At 38.5% G+C, this 18,464-nt stretch overlaps 1 protein-coding gene across 8 annotated transcripts in view; it reads left to right on the forward strand.

Moving 5' to 3' along the window:
* Positions 1–18,464, forward strand: part of LTBP1 (latent transforming growth factor beta binding protein 1) — a 403,312-nt gene that overhangs the window by 270,705 nt on the left and 114,143 nt on the right. For 6 of the 8 annotated variants that reach the window (XM_086700338.1, XM_086700340.1, XM_086700343.1 and 3 more), the window contains 4 exons: positions 1,163–1,390; positions 3,448–3,470; positions 6,752–6,851; positions 7,351–7,449. In XM_086700338.1, the coding sequence (XP_086556464.1) occupies positions 1,163–1,390; positions 3,448–3,470; positions 6,752–6,851; positions 7,351–7,449 (450 nt within the window). The remainder of the gene's footprint in view (positions 1–1,162; positions 1,391–3,447; positions 3,471–6,751; positions 6,852–7,350; positions 7,450–18,464) is intronic. The other 2 variants (XM_086700341.1, XM_086700345.1) reach the window with 1 other exon arrangement.

Genomic DNA, 18,464 nt, shown 5'->3' on the forward strand with positions numbered 1-18,464 from the left:
TAGAAATATAAAAGTTGACCATAAGCTCCTTAGTGTCTGGGTTTGGTAACTTGCCTCCAACACCAACACCAAAGGGATTAGGTGGATTTTCCTCCTCAGGCCACACACTGCCTCGCCACCCCCGTCTTTCTCTTTTACTTATTCCTGGAGGTGATGCAGTGGAGGTTAGCAAATCCTATGTGCCCAGTCTACCTTTTTTTTTTTTTTTTTCTTTTCTGAGTAGACAAGACCACTTTCCTGGCAAGGATAGCAGTCCCAGAGCACAGAACATCGCCTTGTCCTCTGGATAATTACACCAGCTGGTCAAAGTCAGGCTGTTGCCCACTCGTCTCTTTTTTTGAAAATAACTCCCGTTTTCTGACTTGGCATGTTCTGTTGTTCTTGACTTCTGTCCATCATCTCTTTAGTGTGTTTTAACTTTGCTGGATTCCTTCTCACTATCCTGAGACTCACTGTTCAAAACCACTTCCCCTTTTCAGTCCTTCTTAACCAGCCTCACCATATCAGCTGATATGCTCCGTTCTGGCTGAGTCTGTAATTTGGAAACAAATTATGAAAGATTCCAGCGCCTCATTTCCCTGACTAGTGATATATTTTTCGTTTTTAACCTTTTTGCTAATCCTCTAGCTTAGACATTACTGAGTTCTTTGTTAATAACTAATGAAATTACACCAAAGCAGGAGGAAAAGAAGAAAGCCTGGTTTTTGCCGATCTTACACACACACTCCATGATATATATATATATATAATATATTAAAATCTTTGATACATAAAAATCTCCTGATATATCACATATATATGTGATATATGATACAGAAAATTACATATATAATATGCATATATGATATCTCCTAGTTAGTCGCTGATCTATATAATATATATAAATATATGCTTCCTATATGCTGTATATGCCATATATATATATACATATAACTGATAAGGAATTAACAGATGGAGAAATACTGAGTAAAACAAAGGGTTGGGTTTTTTCTGTAAATATGCAAGTTTAACAAATTCAAGCATTATGCATCTGTTTTTGAAGTTTTTGAATGTAACTATATTAATGATGGTTTATTTAAAAAATACTCATCATGATATTTTCCTCTGTATAAGTTTGCACTTTTAGATTTTTAAAAGGAATATTTTCCCATCCCAAATCTAGCTGCTTTTAAGGAAATCTGTCCTGGTGGAATGGGTTATACGGTTTCTGGCGTTCATAGACGCAGGCCAATCCATCACCATGTAGGTAAAGGACCTGTATTTGTCAAGCCAAAGAACACTCAACCTGTTGCTAAAAGTACTCATCCTCCACCTCTCCCAGCCAAGGAAGAGCCAGTGGAGGCCCTGACCTTCTCCCGGGAACACGGGCCAGGAGTGGCGGAGCCAGAAGGTGAGAGTGGAAATAGATCATGGACCCAACCGTCTGTCTTGTGTGTGTTTGGTTTCCCTGTTAACACTCTTCTCGAACAGGGTTTTTAACCTCAGTACTATTGGTACTTCAGGATAATTTTCAGTGAGTAAACTCCTTGGCCTCTAACTTTTAGATATGCTACTAGCACCCTCCCCTCCGGTTGTTAGAGCCAGAAACTGTCCAACCCAGCCAAACGTCCCTGCAGGCCAAAATGACCTGTGACTGAGGACCACGGCCATAGGGTAATATGTTCATAGCAGGTAACAATTTTCCAGGGTGATCTCAGGACCTGCTGGGGCCACTTTTTCTTGGTGTTTATTCCTGAAGGGTAATTTAGATCTTTGAGGGAATAGTCATAATTCATTTCTTTGTCTAGAAGGCCATTTAATAAATATTTATTTACTTTGCAAAGTGGAATCTACAGATGTAAAGAAGTTAAAGCATTGACTGAGCTTCCAGGAAATAGAGGGCAGCAGGCAATCAGGGATAATGGGAGGCAAGTGAAGGAAGACAGGAAAGTCCATTGAAAGGATCTTGGAAATTGCCTCATACAGTCCTTCCATTGGCCTTGTGAGAAAACTGAGACCTACAGAGGGGAGGGACATGGCTTGGCAGATGTCATGTGACAAGTATATAACAGGGCCAATGAGCACAGTTTTCCAAGAAGGCAGGTAAGGCTTTATATTTTAGGAGGAGTCTAGAGACAATTAACTTTGATTGTATCTCTTTATAAAAGCCAGTATGTTCAATACCTTGAGTATCTGTATTATAAAAATTCTCACCCCAGATAGAAGGAATAAAAATTTTAGATTTGTATGACATGTACATTGTCTCTAATGAAGCTTCTGTTGGCTTTTCACAGTTTATTAGGTCAGAATTTAGGAATGGATTTTGTGAGGAGAGAAGGTACCTAGGTTCTAGAGAGAGCTTTCTTCAGGGCTCTGAGTCTTTCTGTGTTCTAGGTCTGTTTCATTTCACTCTTTCACTCTGTTGTACTTCTTTGGCTAGGCAGAACAGGTAGGACCTCACCTAGATTTGACAGTATTGACCCATTTGCTTCTACACAGTTGGAGTCTCCTGGCCACATGTTTGCAACTACTCATCCTTTGCACAGGCAGGAGGAAATGGCCTCTGGTCCCAGATGCTGCCTCATGACTTTCTTGGTGGGTTAGGCGGGATGGACAGTTAGTTGACTTTTCCAACCACAAGAATAAAGCAGCAGCGATAAGCTATCAGGTACCCTGATTGCTTTGGGGAGTTAAGCATCTACCGAAATTGTACACTTATGTTTATGGAGACACTGATCAGTGAGGAAAAACCCCAGTAATCGTTGATCACAGGCTTGAGGAGTAATACTAAGGACTGATTAATGGAATGTAAGTTTTCTAAATACAAAGACACAACTCCTACCTCACAACAATGTCATGATTGTTTAATGTGGAATTTGTTCAACATATTAATGTTAATCTCTAATTAGATTTAATTGGCCTGTGATTTCTTTCCTCCTAATTTAGTTAGCTTATCTTACTGGAAATTCTCTTCAATAAAGATTAGGAGGACAGTACCCATTCTTAGATCTCTTATTGAAATAAGTGGCTTTCTTTTTTAACATAAACATCAGAAAGTATTTTAAACATGATTTATTACATTAAGGATAAGTATGTGGCCAATTAATGAAAATGTTTGTTTTGGTTTGTTTTTTTCATATGGGATATTCCATAAAAGTCAGATTAGGCATAAAATAATGTGCCAGAAAGTGTTGTTTCCTTTAACTTTTTCAGTTAATGAGGGAGTTGGAAAGAATTTCATCGCATCTACCTGAACTCCTGTAGTTAAGGAATGACATAACATGGATAGCTTTTCTGTTGGTTGTGTGTAAAATTCTCCACAATGACCATAATTCTGCATTTTATTGAGTTTGATTCTTAATCCTTTTGGGGTGATAGTGGACTTCTATTGCTTTTTAAAAATATAACTGTTAATGTGGTGGATTGACTTAAATTGTACTAATGTCCTTCTTTCTTTTCTGGTTTTAGTGGCAACTGCACCCCCTGAGAAGGTAATTTATTCATTGTTTGCAAGTCTTTTTTTACCATCAAAATGATTTTCTTTTAGAATATGTATGGATTCTTTTTAGACTTAAATGTAGTAACATGTCCATTATTCATTATTTGGTTTGAGGAAATCTAGCATTCATTCATGAAATATTTATTGAACACCGACTATATAACTGGCACTATCCTGAGTGTTAGGAAAACAATAGAGAACAAATCAGACAAAACTCCTTGTTCTCATGGAACTTAAATTCTAGTAAGAGAAGAAGGTGCGACTAATGGAATCAGAGGATTACACAGAATTCAGATCAACTCATGGCCTGGACTATGGATGGAAAGAAAGTGTTCTGACATGTTTATGCAAGTGTGTTTTCTCAGAGCACATATATGCTAAGTGAAGTACTTCTTAATTCAACTAAAATTTAACATGCATGTTTGATTAAATTAGAATAAGAACAGAACTTACCCTTGTTAGGTAATAATCCAATCCAATACTAGAGTATTGGTTCTTAGAAATTTCAATCCAATATTAGAATATTGGTTCCTAGGAATTTCAGGGAAATATTTAATCAACTTGCTGGGTTTTTTTTTTTTTTTTGGCATAAAATGGGACTATTAACTGTGAGATTTATTAATAGAAAATATGGAAATTTGCTGCGGGGCATGTGTGGGGGGTTGGCACCTGGGTGGCTCAGTCAGTTAAGCGTCTGACTTCAGCTCAGGTCACAATCCCATGGTTCGTGACTTCAAGTCCCGCATCAGACTCTCCACTGACACTGTGGATCCTGCTTGGAATTGTCTCTCTTTCTCCCTATCTCTCTGTCCCTCCCCTACTCTCTCTCTCTCAAAATAAATAAATGAACTAAAAAAATATTGCTGGATCTAAGTCCTGTCTATATAATATTGTTCCCCATCTGAATCTAGCTGTGATTCTTTAATAACATGAAAATTCGATCATTATTAAATGTTCATACATTTGTATATCACTCAGTTGACAAGAATGCAGTATTAGAATTTAGAGAGCGTGAACATATATATAAATTATTATAAATAATTTAAAAAATCTTTAGCTTATAAACATGGGACAGAATAACTTTAAATGCTCTAACATAAGTGCTGAAAGAATCCAGACAAGGAGGAAGTAGGATTTTGGAGTGATAGCACCCAAGAAAGAAGAATGTTGTTATATTGACCCGAGAAGAGGGACAACACATAGGCATATTTGATACGCACATTTGCAACTCCCGGATAGGGTCTCTAAAGGTCAGTGTACAGTCATTTGCATGTTGTTGATTTTGAATTCAGTTCTGGTAGATACGCGGAAGGAATCATTTGCTGCGTGAGCAGAGGAGCCAGCTCCCTGATAACCTCATCTTATTGAATAATCGCTGTTTTCTGTGCTGTTGATAATTGAGTGTATGGTAACTCTCCTGAAGGGTCTTAAAGAGGGCCTCAATGTTTTCTTGTATACGTACACTGTAATTTTTTTGGAGACGCGCCAGTGGGAAACATGCAGTCCTAGTCTTTGTGGTCTTGGCTTCTTGCAGAGGTCCCATGATGTTGAAGATTGATGAAGAGAAAGCGGGGTCGCCCAGGGGTGGGAAATGATATGCACAAAGGTGCAGTGGAGGGGACGGCAGGAGGTCAGTTAGGGGAGCCTGAGAGGCATGTTAGGAAGAGAACTTGGGGCTGCTTTGGAAAGCTTGGAATCCAAACCGTAGTTGTAATCCATGGTGGATTACCTTGCTCTCCTCTCTCAGACTCTCCTTGTCAAGAGGAGAACTGGCATTGGTTAGAAAGTCTGCTGCCCTGTGCCACTGGGGGAAATTCTGTCTGCAAGTTGCAGGAGTGCATAAACAGCTGACTGTGGTCTGCTTCTTATTGGCATAGGCCATGAGCTGCAGGGAATGGGGAACTATGGAGACTGATTGAGGTCACGTTTAATAGGTAATATAAAATTAGTCTGTATTCTTAAGCAGAAGAGAAAATGTGGGAAAAGGTAGTTCAGTGTTTGTTATTTCTAGAAGATGAATTGCCCCAGGATTAACTGAGACAGGGAGACAGGGAGCTTAAGGGACCAATTAGATTACTACAGTAAGCATGATGAGAGAGTCTGGACCGCAGCAGTGGGCACAGTGGGTATGGAAAGATGAACAAATATAATAGGCAGTGCAGATGGGCAGGGCTTGGAAGGAGGAATGAGACAGACAGCGAGGATTGCAAAGTGACTTTAAACCTGGATGGTTTAATGGCTGTGACATAGCATAGAAAGAGACACCTTGGATTGAGAGCCTGAATGGTTTTGGAGGGGATGGATTTGAGGTACTGGTGGGATATCTAAACGGAGTTAGATAAACACTCATGCCAACAAAATAAGATCTTTGATGAGCTACTCAGGCAGGATATCTGGGTTATAAAAAGCAGAGGAGATAACTGAAGTTAAGAGAGCTGTTAAAAGGGAAACAGACTAGGGGAGTGAGCTTTCTGGAAGATGGCAGAGGGAGGGAGCGAGGGAGGGGATGCACAGGGCAGCTGTGACCAAGTCACCTGATGAATACTTATAAGGAAGTGAAGGCGTGGGCCCACCAACCCCGCACCGCTGTCCCTACTGGCCTGATGGGTCTGTCTGCAGTAGCCCGAGCAGCTGTAACTGGAAGCTGAGCCACAGGCGTCAGTCTGTTTCTTCACCTCCGGTCCAGAGGACAGCAGTGGGCAACAGGCCGCATATGGAAGTCCCAGGTGCTCCTCCAGGTCCCTGTTTTTCTGATGCTCTGCCCGCCTATCACTGTGCTGAGAGCTGGAGATGCAGAGTTACTAGCTGCGGGTTAATGACACGAGTGCTGGACCCATTATGCAATCTGCAAAGCGTGGCTGGCCATCTTCCCAAGGCAGAGCCACATGTCAGTGAGATGACGGTTTAGTTGTCTGTTGAGGTTTATTGTGGCTTGTGTGAGACCAGATGTGGTTCCCCGAGCCAAGGCATGTAAGATGCCTGAGGGGAACTTTTGCTTTGGGCCCTGGGAAGTGGGTGAGGATGTATGGATGGGTCAGCATTGCTGGGGAAACCAAAGACTTGCTAGAGTAGCGGGCATAGCTACAGTTCATACATGTATTTTTTTCACATAATTGCACACTTTTTTTGTCCAATGTCCTGTGATATTTGTTGCCTTTCTAAGAGTAGAACTAAATAAAGATAGTAATATGTGAAAAATAAAAATAATTCTTATTTTTAGTTCTTTTCTTTCTTTCTTTTTTTTTTTTTTTTCTTTTTAATACATCCACCCAGGAAATACCTTCATTGGATCAAGAGAAAACCAAACTTGAGCCTGGTCAACCCCAGCTCTCTCCAGGCATCTCAACGATTCACCTGCATCCACAGTTTCCAGGTAACCTCTGTTGATCTGTGCAATTTGTAAGAGTACTTGGGATAAAAAGTGAGATAAGAATTCTTTTGTCTTTGATTTTAAACTTTAATAAATCATTAGAACTCATAAATGATGTGCAGTGTGAGACATATACTTAAGTATGTTAATATACTCATAATATTAGTGTGAGGATGGTCTTGTAAGTTTTATAATGGTAAGAGGAAGATAAGTTTTTCCAGTATTTTCTGTGGCCAAGAGTAGGTTTATATGTGGAACGTTATTGAGGGTCATCGTTTGATGGGTCATTTTTCTTGGCTTTTGAATTGTTCTCATATGTTCTTGTTACATGTTGAAAGCGGGGCTATGTATTAATACCATGAGCTTTAGGGATCGATATCAGTTCTTAATTATCCAAGCACTACTGTGGTATGTTATGAGACTAAATTATGCTTGCGTTTTGAAATAGGATCTCGGTGCACCTAACAGGCTTTAATTTTTTCATCCCTCCTTCCTCATACAGTGGTGATTGAAAAAACATCACCTCCTGTGCCTGTGGAAGTAGCTCCTGAGGCTTCTACATCAAGTGCCAGCCAAGTGATTGCACCTACTCAAGTAACGGGTAGGTGTGGTGTTCCTTATGTTACATAGCCTGTGCAGGAGATGTGGGTCTGAGCCTCCTTTTAAATGGGGTATCAAAATTATGTCAAATGTATGAAGTTGCTCATGGCAGTGTTAGTCATCATAGCAAATATTTGGAAATAATCTAAATACTATTAAAAAGGAGGAATCTTTAAATAAATTGTGGTACACATAAACAGTGAAATATCCCATAGCTATTAATGTTTTTTTTTTATTATTTTTTTCAGCTTATTTATTTGGAAAGTGGGAGAGGGGCAGAGAGAGAGGGAGAGAGAATCCTGAGCAGGTCCACACTGTCATTGCAGAGCCCGATGTGGGGCTTGAACTCACAAACCACCAGATCATGACCTGAGCCAAAATTAAGAGTCAAACGCTCAACCGACTGAGCCACCTGGGTGCCCCGGCTATTAATGTTTTAAAAGAATATTTAATGTTCTAAAGAGATGCCTGTGGCATAATAAGAAATACAGAACACAGTATGATTCCGGCTTTATTTTTTAAATGTTTACAAACACAGAAAAAGAGACAAAAAGCACATCAAAGTACTCAACCATCACCAGTTACTGGGATCCTGGATCATCTGTTCTTCCGTATATTTTTATGTATTTTCAAAATTCTTTATAATAACTTGTATCACTAGTAAACATTATAAAAATTTATAATGTGAAACAGATCAACAGCATATATGTTAATACCCTTAAATGTAAAGCGAGCTCTTACAAATCAGCAATAAAAAATAATAGAAAAGTGGGGAAATAATATAATCAGATAATTTATAGAAAAAAAAGTAACCAAGAAACATATAATAGGGAATGTCAACTAGTAATCAAATAAATGCAAATTAAAATAATTATCAAAATAGCATTTAATTTTTACTAGAGTAAAATTGAGGTCAGGGGCGCCTGGGTGGCTCAGTCGATTAAGCGTCCGACTTTGGCTCAGGTCACGATCTCGTGGTTTGTGAGCTTGAGCCCCGCATCGGGTTCTGTGCTGACAGCTCAGAGCATGGAGCCTGCTTCAGATTCTGGGTCTCCCTGTCTCTCTGCCCCTCCCCTGCTCACACTCTGTCTCTCAAAAATAAATAAACATTAAAAATTTAAAATATATATATTTTTAAAAATTGAGGTAAAACACATGGCTGAAAGAAATGTAAACTGGTTTAACTCTTCTAGAAAGCACAAACTGGCAAAATGTGTAAGAGACTCTTAAATACAGAGAACAAACAGGGTTGCTGGTGGGGAGGTGGGTGAGGGGGAATGGGTTAAATGGGGGATGGGCATTAAGGAGGGCACTTATTGGGATGAGCACTGGGTGTTACATATAAGTGATGAATCACTAACTTCTATTCTTGAAACGATTACTGCACTATATGTTAACTAGCTCGGATTTAAATAAAATTAAGAAAAAAAAGAATTTTTAAAAAGTTCAGAACTTTTGACCCAATAATCTTATGTTAAAATATCTAGTGTGAGGAAATAATGTCCCCAAAGACTGAGACAATGATTTATATGAATAGATACTTACCACAGCATCAGGTATAATAGAGAAAAAGTGGAAATAATCTAAACATTTAACTATAGGGAAATAGATAATTATGTTACATCTATACCTTGGAACATTATGCTGCCATCACATACAGTATTTTGGAAGTATTTTTAGTAAAATCTAGCAGAAAATGGTCACAGTACTGTTAAACACAAAATGAAGTATGGAAAAATGAAGGAAAGAGCACTTTGCCAATTATATAAAAAAGACTTACATATTGAGAACATACTGGAAGAAAATATGCCAGATATTAGCAGTGATTATTTTTAAAATTTTTTTTTTTCAACGTTTATTTATTTTTGGGACAGAGAGAGACAGAGCATGAACGGGGGAGGGGCAGAGAGAGAGGGAGACACAGAATCGGAAACAGGCTCCAGGCTCTGAGCCATCAGCCCAGAGCCCGACGCGGGGCTCGAACTCACGGACCGCGAGATCGTGACCTGGCTGAAGTCGGACGCTTAACCGACTGCGCCACCCAGGCGCCCCAGCAGTGATTATTTTTATAGTAGGATCCAAGAGGTTTGGGGTGTTGTAGAATATTTTCTATTTTCCATATACTCTATAGTGGACAAATATTTTTATATAGTCAGAAAAAGATCGCTAAAATGCATCATGCCAGAGTAAGGTCAGGATGAGGGTGGCAAGGTATAACAAGAGAAGCTAATAGAGGAAGGAGTATGCAGCCTCCCTTAAGATAATCCTTCCTCAGAAACATGACATGAATGAATTTGCAAGTAAAAATTGTACTTGGTGTGTTAATTAGATGAATTATAGTGATCATTTCACAGTGCCTGCATATATCAAAGCATCAAGTTATAATCTTATATATATATATGGGTTTTATGTTAAAAATGATGGTACAATTATATAAATTATATAAAATATATATAATTTTTATATTAAAAACTTTGGTCCATTTTCTCAAAAATGTGGATGTGAGTTCTCTTAGATATTTGAATTCAGACATCAGACTGGAAAGTGTTTTTAAAAAGCACCTTTGGGGGCGCCTGCGTGGCTCCTTAGGTTAAGCGTCTGACTGCAGTTCGGGTCACAATCTCGCTGTTCATGAGTTCAAGCCCCACTATCAGTGTGGAGCCCTCTTTGGATCTTCTGTCTGCCTGTCTCTCTGTCTCTCGCTACTTGCTCGTGCTCATTCTCTCTCTCTCTCTCTTCCTCCCTCTCTCTCTCTCTGTCTCCGTATCTCAAAAATAGACATTAAAATATTTTTTTAAAAAAAGTAAAAAAAAATAAATAAATAAAAAGCATCTTTGTGTCCGAGGATGAAATGCACTTCACAGAGATGTGCAGTCACATCAGGGTCTGCAGTGCATTTTTCTGTCGTTCAAGGCACCTGCACCTGGAGCCACAGCCTTGTCCACTTATTGGACGCCAACTCCTTTTTGCCTTTCCTCTTAATACTGAGTTAAGTTGTAGAGAAATAACAGCTCTTCTAATCACTTCTAGAATGATAAAATGAAGTGATAGTATTTTTTTTTTTTTTTAATGGCCATGGCTAAAACAGTTACTCTCTATTCTGAAGTCATTTATGTGTCTGCTCACTTTATTAAACACATCTATAAGAAACTGCACCTTGGCACATCTTGGTCAACAAGGATCTTTTCACTGTTGATCTCATTATTAAAAAGGAAAATTGCAGTGTGACAATACATGGACAATTCACTAGGTCCAAATACTGTGTTTCTATATTTGTATTTTCCCATGTGAACATACAGCTTTGTGCCTTTTTAACAATGGCTGACTTCAATGGATAGACTTCTTGCAAACTAGCTCTGTAGAGAGGTTAATTAAGTCTGGCTAGATAAATGTAGTTTCGTCATTTAAATGCAGCTGTGTGAGGAATAACAAATTGAAGTTACTTAGCTTCAACTGAACTACAGAGCTGGTTTAAAAAAAAATGAAAGTAGCTGTGCTTTATGAAGTTGTTAGAAGACAGCTTAATTTGAGTTTGGCAGAGATACAGTCCCGACATCTGCTATCACATGTTTGAAGCATGAATATTTCCTTCCAGGAAAAAAGTGATGTTAAAATTTTATGCAACATTTGTAGGTGTTCCTACTTCCTATAGTAGAAGAATCTTTCTGAAACAGCCCATGGGGAGAATATTAGAGCATTTGAATTAAAATGGCTTGCAACTTTAGAGCTACACTGGAATCTGTAATCTACACTAGAACAAGAAGACTGTTTTGTATCAATTTTAATTTAAATCAAACTATAGATGTTCCCATTGGCTTTATGTGAGAGCCAGACACATAGATTGAGGGAGCAATCTGATCAGTTCTGTCAGGAGTATTATACAATGGCTCTTTCCCCTAAAACACAGAGGAGGTAACTCATGTTTGTCACTATTTATTAGTTTGTCTCATAAGTTGAAGAAAGGAATAGAATAATACGTAGGAGTCTAAAATAAATAAAATCAGCTTCATATGGCTTAGTGATGATACATTTGTGATTGTGAAATTAGAAATAGCCTTTTCAGATTTCTTCAGACACACTTTGACATGTAATAGAGTGAGCCACATACTTGCAAAGAAATAAGTGTGATATTTTCCACTCTTAACAGCTGATTTGGTGGCTTGCAACATTACTGGTATACTGTTTCCAAATAAATTATACATTTCAGCATATAAATTCTTGATTTAACATAGTGTCTTAATAGCTCAAGGATAGGTTAGAAAATCAAACCTCTGGCAAATATTTACAAAGTGGAAACATCTGTTGCAATTGTTGTGGGACAGTTTATGCTCATTGTGGGGCAGTTAGGAAGCCAGGGCATTTTTGTAAACCTTTCCATGAGCTAACATTTGATGCCTTCCTCCTACTCTTCCCAAACTTCCTCCGTAGCCCTTGCATACCAGCCAGAAATTATTCTTTTGACTTCCATGACTGCTTTGTGGAGACCTTTGTAATTATCATGGCCCAAACATTATAAAAACTATTGGCTCATCAGATCTTTTCCAGAACTCAGAACTGACCCCTTTAAAAAAACGTTTGTCCCTAAAGCGTATTACTGGTGTCATTACAGCTTCTATAAACTATGTATGCTGTTGGAAAATGAACTCCTTTTTTTTTTTCATGTAAAATCATCATGCTTTAATATCTCCAGGATTTATTTATTTATTTATTTACTTACTTGAGTAATCATATGATGAGGAAAAACATGCAAGATCAACATACTCATTTTCATATTTTTCCAAAAAAACTTTATTTTTCGTTTAATTAAAAAAACATAATAAAGACACCAAACTCCTAAATCCACTGTTGGCCTTGGCGGTGGGATAAATAGAGTATTTGGTTTTCCCTTGGCTTTTTTGGTCATAGCTCTTTCCCCAAGATTCTAAATGGAATTCTAGTGAAAGAAGCAGAATATGGTTCTTGACTTGGAGAAAGTGAAGTTGTTTCAGAGGCACTTATAGGAGAGAAGGATCAGGTGGTCCTGAGGGCCAGGGGGCATGTGATGGGCATTAGGGAAGAGTCCCCTGGGAAGAATCTCTTGATGATCTCTCTGGGAAGCCAAACATGCTAAAGAAGGCAAGACCTTTTCATTAGCCTAGAGTACCCCAGAGACCAATAATTAGTGCTGCCTGTGTGAGGCTTTGCCGTAATTCTTACGCTTATGTCGACACAATCTGCTCAAAGAACTGTATGTTTCAACAGAAACTGCTTCATTCTGTGGGAAGAGGGTCACATATCTAAGTGTGAGTGACCTCTTGGAAAAGTAAAAAGACCTGTCTTTTGTCTTCAGAAAAATGGAAAAATTAGAAGAACTTGCCAGTTCTTTTTCAAGACGGCCTTTTGGTATAACAGTACTTGCTAGAGAATCAAAATCTCCTAAGAGGGTAAAGCATGGGAAGAAGTAGTTAGGAGACTTGTGTTAAAAGTTCTAACGTGTTTTGGAGGTGTTCTGACTGTGTTTGGAAGGGTGGAGTCCTGCTTAGCACATGGGCGGAGGGGAGCTCTGAGGCCGCACTGATGAAAGTTGCATTAATTAATTGCTTGTATTAAAAAAAGGGGATAAACAGGGTAGAAATCAAATACATTTTGGTAAATATCCCTCCACTCCTTTGATGTATCTCTTAGTACCCTCTAGTGGTGTCAGAGTAACATTTTCTTATATATGTTAGTGTCCTGCCAGCTGGGATCAACACTATCAAGCTGTGTCTCTGTATAGTTTATCTATGAGGTAATCAGCTAAAGATTCTCAAACATGCCTCATAAATATCCTCAGAACCTCTATTTTAGATTCTACAGTGGAAGAAAGGCCATTTCCTAAGGTTTCGTTTCCTAAGACTAAAGAGTATAATTCTTAAGTATTTCTGTTTTAGAGCTGTCAGAAGAAACAGTTTAAATATGTTGGCACACTGTGGCATAGGAATGTATCGTATTTGAATTAAACATCACATACTTTTGATGGTTTTTGGTCGCACTTATAAAAATTCCATTCTAAAGCTGTGCTTGAAAAGTTACAAATATTCGGTTATCAACAAATTGGTGTGTGTGGGCTTTGGGACACTGAGTTCTGCTCAAGCATTATATGAAAACCCCAGATTTATAGCCTTTGAACTTGTTCTGAATCCTTGTCCCTAATATATTAACTCATCTTCTAACTTTTTGCAAACTGATCAATATGTCTCTTGTTTTAAGAAAATGGCAAAGTAGAAAGGAAGATTAGTCATTACAAAGAAAATTGAGAGAAGTAAATACCAGTAATTTTCAGAGCAGGCATCTACCTACAGTATGGAATAGAGGGTTAGAGATGTGATTTTCACACTGTTCTTCTAAAGAATTCCTATCATAGAGAAAAAAAAATCTTACCTGAGTATCTAGGATTATAATCAGGAGAAGGTGACCTTTTCCTTTCAGATTTTTGTGGCACAGAAAGGATAATTAAAAAAAAATTTTTTTTTAATGTTTTTCATTTTTGAGAGAGAGAGAGAGAGACAGAGCATGAGTTGGAGAGGGGCAGAGAGAGAGGGAGACACAGAATCTGAAGCAGGCTCCAGATTCCAATGCGGGGCTCAAATTCATGAACCATGAGATCATGACCTGAGCTGAAGTAAGTCGCTTAACTGACTGGGCCATCCAGGTGCCCCAAGAAAGGATAATTTTTGTTAAGGAAGACTTCGGATTATAAAAGTAATTCAAATGCTCATTGTAGAAATTTTGAAAAATGCAGAAAAATCTAAAGAAAATACCAATCCCCATAATCATAACCTGAGATTTATTTTCTTGTCTTTTGTGTAGTTTATAATTTAGATCATATTCTATATTTGTAACCAATTATATCTGTTAACGAATAAACACTTTCCTATCATGCCAGTGATTATATACTTATGCTATATATGTTTTATAATTCATTTTTTGTATACTGCCACTTAAGTTTAAGCCATCATGTTAATTACTAATGTTTTTAGCCTTCTGGGGTACTTTATTTTTTTCATAATTTTACATTATACGGACTAAAGCACTCTATTTTTCTGATAGTGAATTAATTAGCACATGTGGGCTCACAAAAGGTATAAGTAGTTTGTAAATGCGATGTGTGCCATCCAAGTAGATACCGCAGGTCTGTATTCATATGCTTCCTTGTAAAGTCCAGGGACTTTCCAGATGATTTGCACCAATTGTCTCAAAGTCACAGCATAGTGACTAACACTTGATGAAAAATGAAGAATGTGGTTTGGGTTTTGGAAAGCTACCGCAGCCCGCAGCCCTCGTTTAGGTCATTTCCATAGTGTTTGTTAAAGCTCTGATGGTCACATCCTCTTGCAGAATGCATGGTAGGTTATTGGTAATGGTAGCACACCTGTTTCTCATCTCAAACCAAAGACGCTTCCAACAAGGCAGTTGATGTAGCTTACGCTGCTTGAGACCACCGTCTTCTCACACTGGACTGCATGGGCTCCTGGCAGCATGCATTTTAAGCCTTGTTGACTTTGTGTTGACAATGAGATAATAGCCCAGGACAACCTTGTTTTAATGTGCACCTTTTTGTTACATATTCTTAAATGATTTCCAAAGGAACAACATTTACAATGCTGTTAATAATATAATGGCTAGCTTTTTTTTTTTAATACAAAAAGGTATTTTGTTAATTTATTTACAATTCACTTTTAAATCTACAAATTAAAAAAATTCAGGTATATGGATTACTTACAAGAATTCTTCCCCCTTATTTCTTTTTTAAATTTTTGCTTATTTGTAAAATTATTTTTTAATTTAATTTTTTAAAAATTATTTTTAACGTTTATTCATTTTTTGAGAGACAGAGAGAGACAGAGCATGAGTGGGGGAGGAGCAAAGAGAGAGAGGGAGACACAGAATCCGAAGCGGGCTCCAGGCTCTGAACTGACAGTACAGAGCCCAACGCGGGGCTCAGACTCACAAACCATGAGATCGTGACCTGAGCCAAAGTTGGACACTGAACCAACTGAGCCACCCAGGCGCCCCAAAATTATTTTTTAATTTTAAATATCAGTATAATTAATGTACAGTGTTACATTAGGTATACAATATAGTGATTCATGAATTCTATACATTACTCAGTGCTCCTCATGACAAGTGTATCCTTAATCCCCATCTATTTCACCCATGCCCCCACCCACCTCCCCTCTGGTAACCATAAACTTGTTCTCTATAGCTAAGAGTCTGTGTCTTGGTTTATCTTTTTTTCCCACTTTGTTCATTTGTTTTGTTTCCTCAGTTCCACATATTAGTGAAATCATACTGTATTTGTCTTTCTCTGACTGATTTATTTTGCTTAGCATTATATCCTGTAGATCCATCCATGCCATTGCAGATGGCAAGGTTTCATTCTTTTTTACAGCTGAATAATATGCCATTGTAGAAATACCAAATCATCTTTATCCATTCATCTATTGATGGACACTTGGGCTGCCTCCATAGTTTGGTTGTTGTAAATAATGCTGCAATAAACATAGGGGTGCATGTATCCCTTTGAATTAGTATTTTCATATTCTTTGGGTAAATACCCAATAATGGAATTATTAGATCATATTGTATTTCTGTTTTTAACTTTTTGAGGAACAAAAACACCCTCTCCAACACTTGTCATTTCTTGTGTTGTTGATTTTAGCCATTCTGACAGGTGTGAGGTGATATCTCATTGTGGTTTTGATTTGCATTTCCCTGATGATGAGTGGTGCTGAACATCTTTTCATGGCCAACAGTCATCTGTAGGTCTTTGAAGAAATGTTTGTTCATGTCATCTACTTACTTTTAATTGGATCATTTGGGTTGTTTTTGGTGTTGAGGTGTATAAAAGCTTTATATATTTTGGATACTAACCCCTTATCAGGATATATGATTTAGAAATGTTTTCTCCCATTCAGTTAGTTGTCTTTTAGTTTTATTGATTGTTTCCTTTGCTGTGTAGAAGGACATGGTCCCAATGGTTTATTTTTGGTTTTATTTCCCTTGACTCGGGGAACATATCTAGAAAACTGTTGCTATGGCCAATGTCAGAGCAATTACTGTTTGTGCTCTCTTGTATGATTTTTATGGTTTCAGGTCTCACTTTCAGTTCTTTAATGGCTTTTATTGAACACGTATAATATGCCAGGCATTGGGCCATGTGCGTTATTTATCTTCTTTGAACCTGGTACTCAAGTTCATGCTCTGATTATTCCCATTTATTTCACCTGCAGAAAAGTGAGGGCTAGGATGCTTGAGTAACTTGCCCCTGTGTTACAGAGCTTAGAAAGAGTAGCCAGATTTGTGTTTTCAGTGTCTAGAAGCCTGGGCTTCTACCAACTAGACTGTCCCTGCCTGACAATGCCATGATACCTTATTACAAAGTTCACTGAGAATAGATCATATAAGGGATGTAATTCCTTTCAGAAGGCCACTTTTGAGTCCTCAGGTAATTAAGGCCATTTTATGTCCTTTTGGTAAGTAAGCACATTTTGATGGCCTTTACCCAACATAGACTCCCGAGACCCTGTCTCTACCACAGTGTGTACCCACATGGAATGAGGCCAGTCTGCTTAGGCCTTATAGAAGAAGCAGGTCTCAAGCACCAGTCAGTAGGAGCACAAGGGGGAATTTAGCAGAGAAGATTGGGAAGAAGATTCTACTTTATCACTATAAATATAATGTTGAAATTGGCAAATTAAGAGTAAGTTACACCCAGAAGTTTTGCTTTGATTAGGAGTGGTAGATCTTTCTTGGGAACTAATGACAGATTTTGGAGGAGGTTGGACATAGTTGTTAGAAACTGAATTTGGCCTGCTAATGAATAAAAAGTTACTATATATTTTATCAGTAGAACCCACATGTTGGTTCAAAGTCCATCATGTCAAATGAACTGGAATGGATAGAAACTCCTTGTGGGCCATCTTAGAAGTTGAAAAGATTTGATTGTCTTAAAATTTCCAAGGTGGCCTCTTTTATTATTATTTAATGTTTACATATTTTTTTTTTTAATTTTTTTTTCAACGTTTTTATTTATTTTTGGGACAGAGAGAGACAGAGCATGAACAGGGGAGGGGCAGAGAGAGAGGGAGACACAGAATCGGAAACAGGCTCCAGGCTCTGAGCCATCAGCCCAGAGCCTGACGCGGGGCTCGAACTCACGGACCGCGAGATCGTGACCTGGCTGAAGTCGGACGCTTAACCGACTGCGCCACCCAGGCGCCCCATAATGTTTACATATTTTTGAAGGAGACAGAGACAGAGTGCAAGCGGGGGAAGGGCAGGGAGAGAGGGAGACACAGAATCCAAAGCAGGCTCCAGGCTCTGAGCTGTCAGCACACAGCCCGACACACGGCTCGAACCCATGAGAACTGTGAGATAATGACCTGAGCTGAAGCCGGACGCTTAACCGACTGAGCCACCCAGGCGCCCCCCAAGGTGGCCTTTTTCTGACTTGCTACCCACTCCAGTTCATGTTAGAAGTTGATTCATTAGGAATTATTGATGATCTTGGGTGTGACTAACTGAGCAATTATGAAGTAATCAAATGAATTTACACTTGATTTTAGAAGTCACCATACTTTTTTTTATTGAACTCAAGTTGACACAATGTTGCATTAGATTCAGGTGTATAGGTTAGTCTTTCGGCAGGTCTGTTTGTTATGCTGTGCTTACCACAAGTGTAGCTACGATCTGTCCCCACACAACACTCTTCCAGTACCATGGACTAGGTGCCCTGTGCTGTGCCTTTCATCCCGGTGGCAGCAGCATTCCATAAGGAAAGCCTATACCTCACATTCCACTTGACCCATTTGCTCATCCTCCCCCCATTCTGGCAACCATCAGTTTGTTCTGTGTATTTATAGGTCTGTTTCTGTTTTTTTTAATTTCTTTGCTCATTTTTTTTTTTTAGATTCCATATGTAAGTGAAATCATGTGGTATATGTCTTTCTCTGACTTATTTCAGATACTCAGCATTATACCCTCTAGGTACATCCA

This window comes from Puma concolor, chromosome A3 (assembly GCF_028749965.1).
Source record: "Puma concolor isolate L17-30 chromosome A3, mPumCon1.1.hap2, whole genome shotgun sequence".
NCBI lineage: Eukaryota > Metazoa > Chordata > Mammalia > Carnivora > Felidae > Puma > Puma concolor.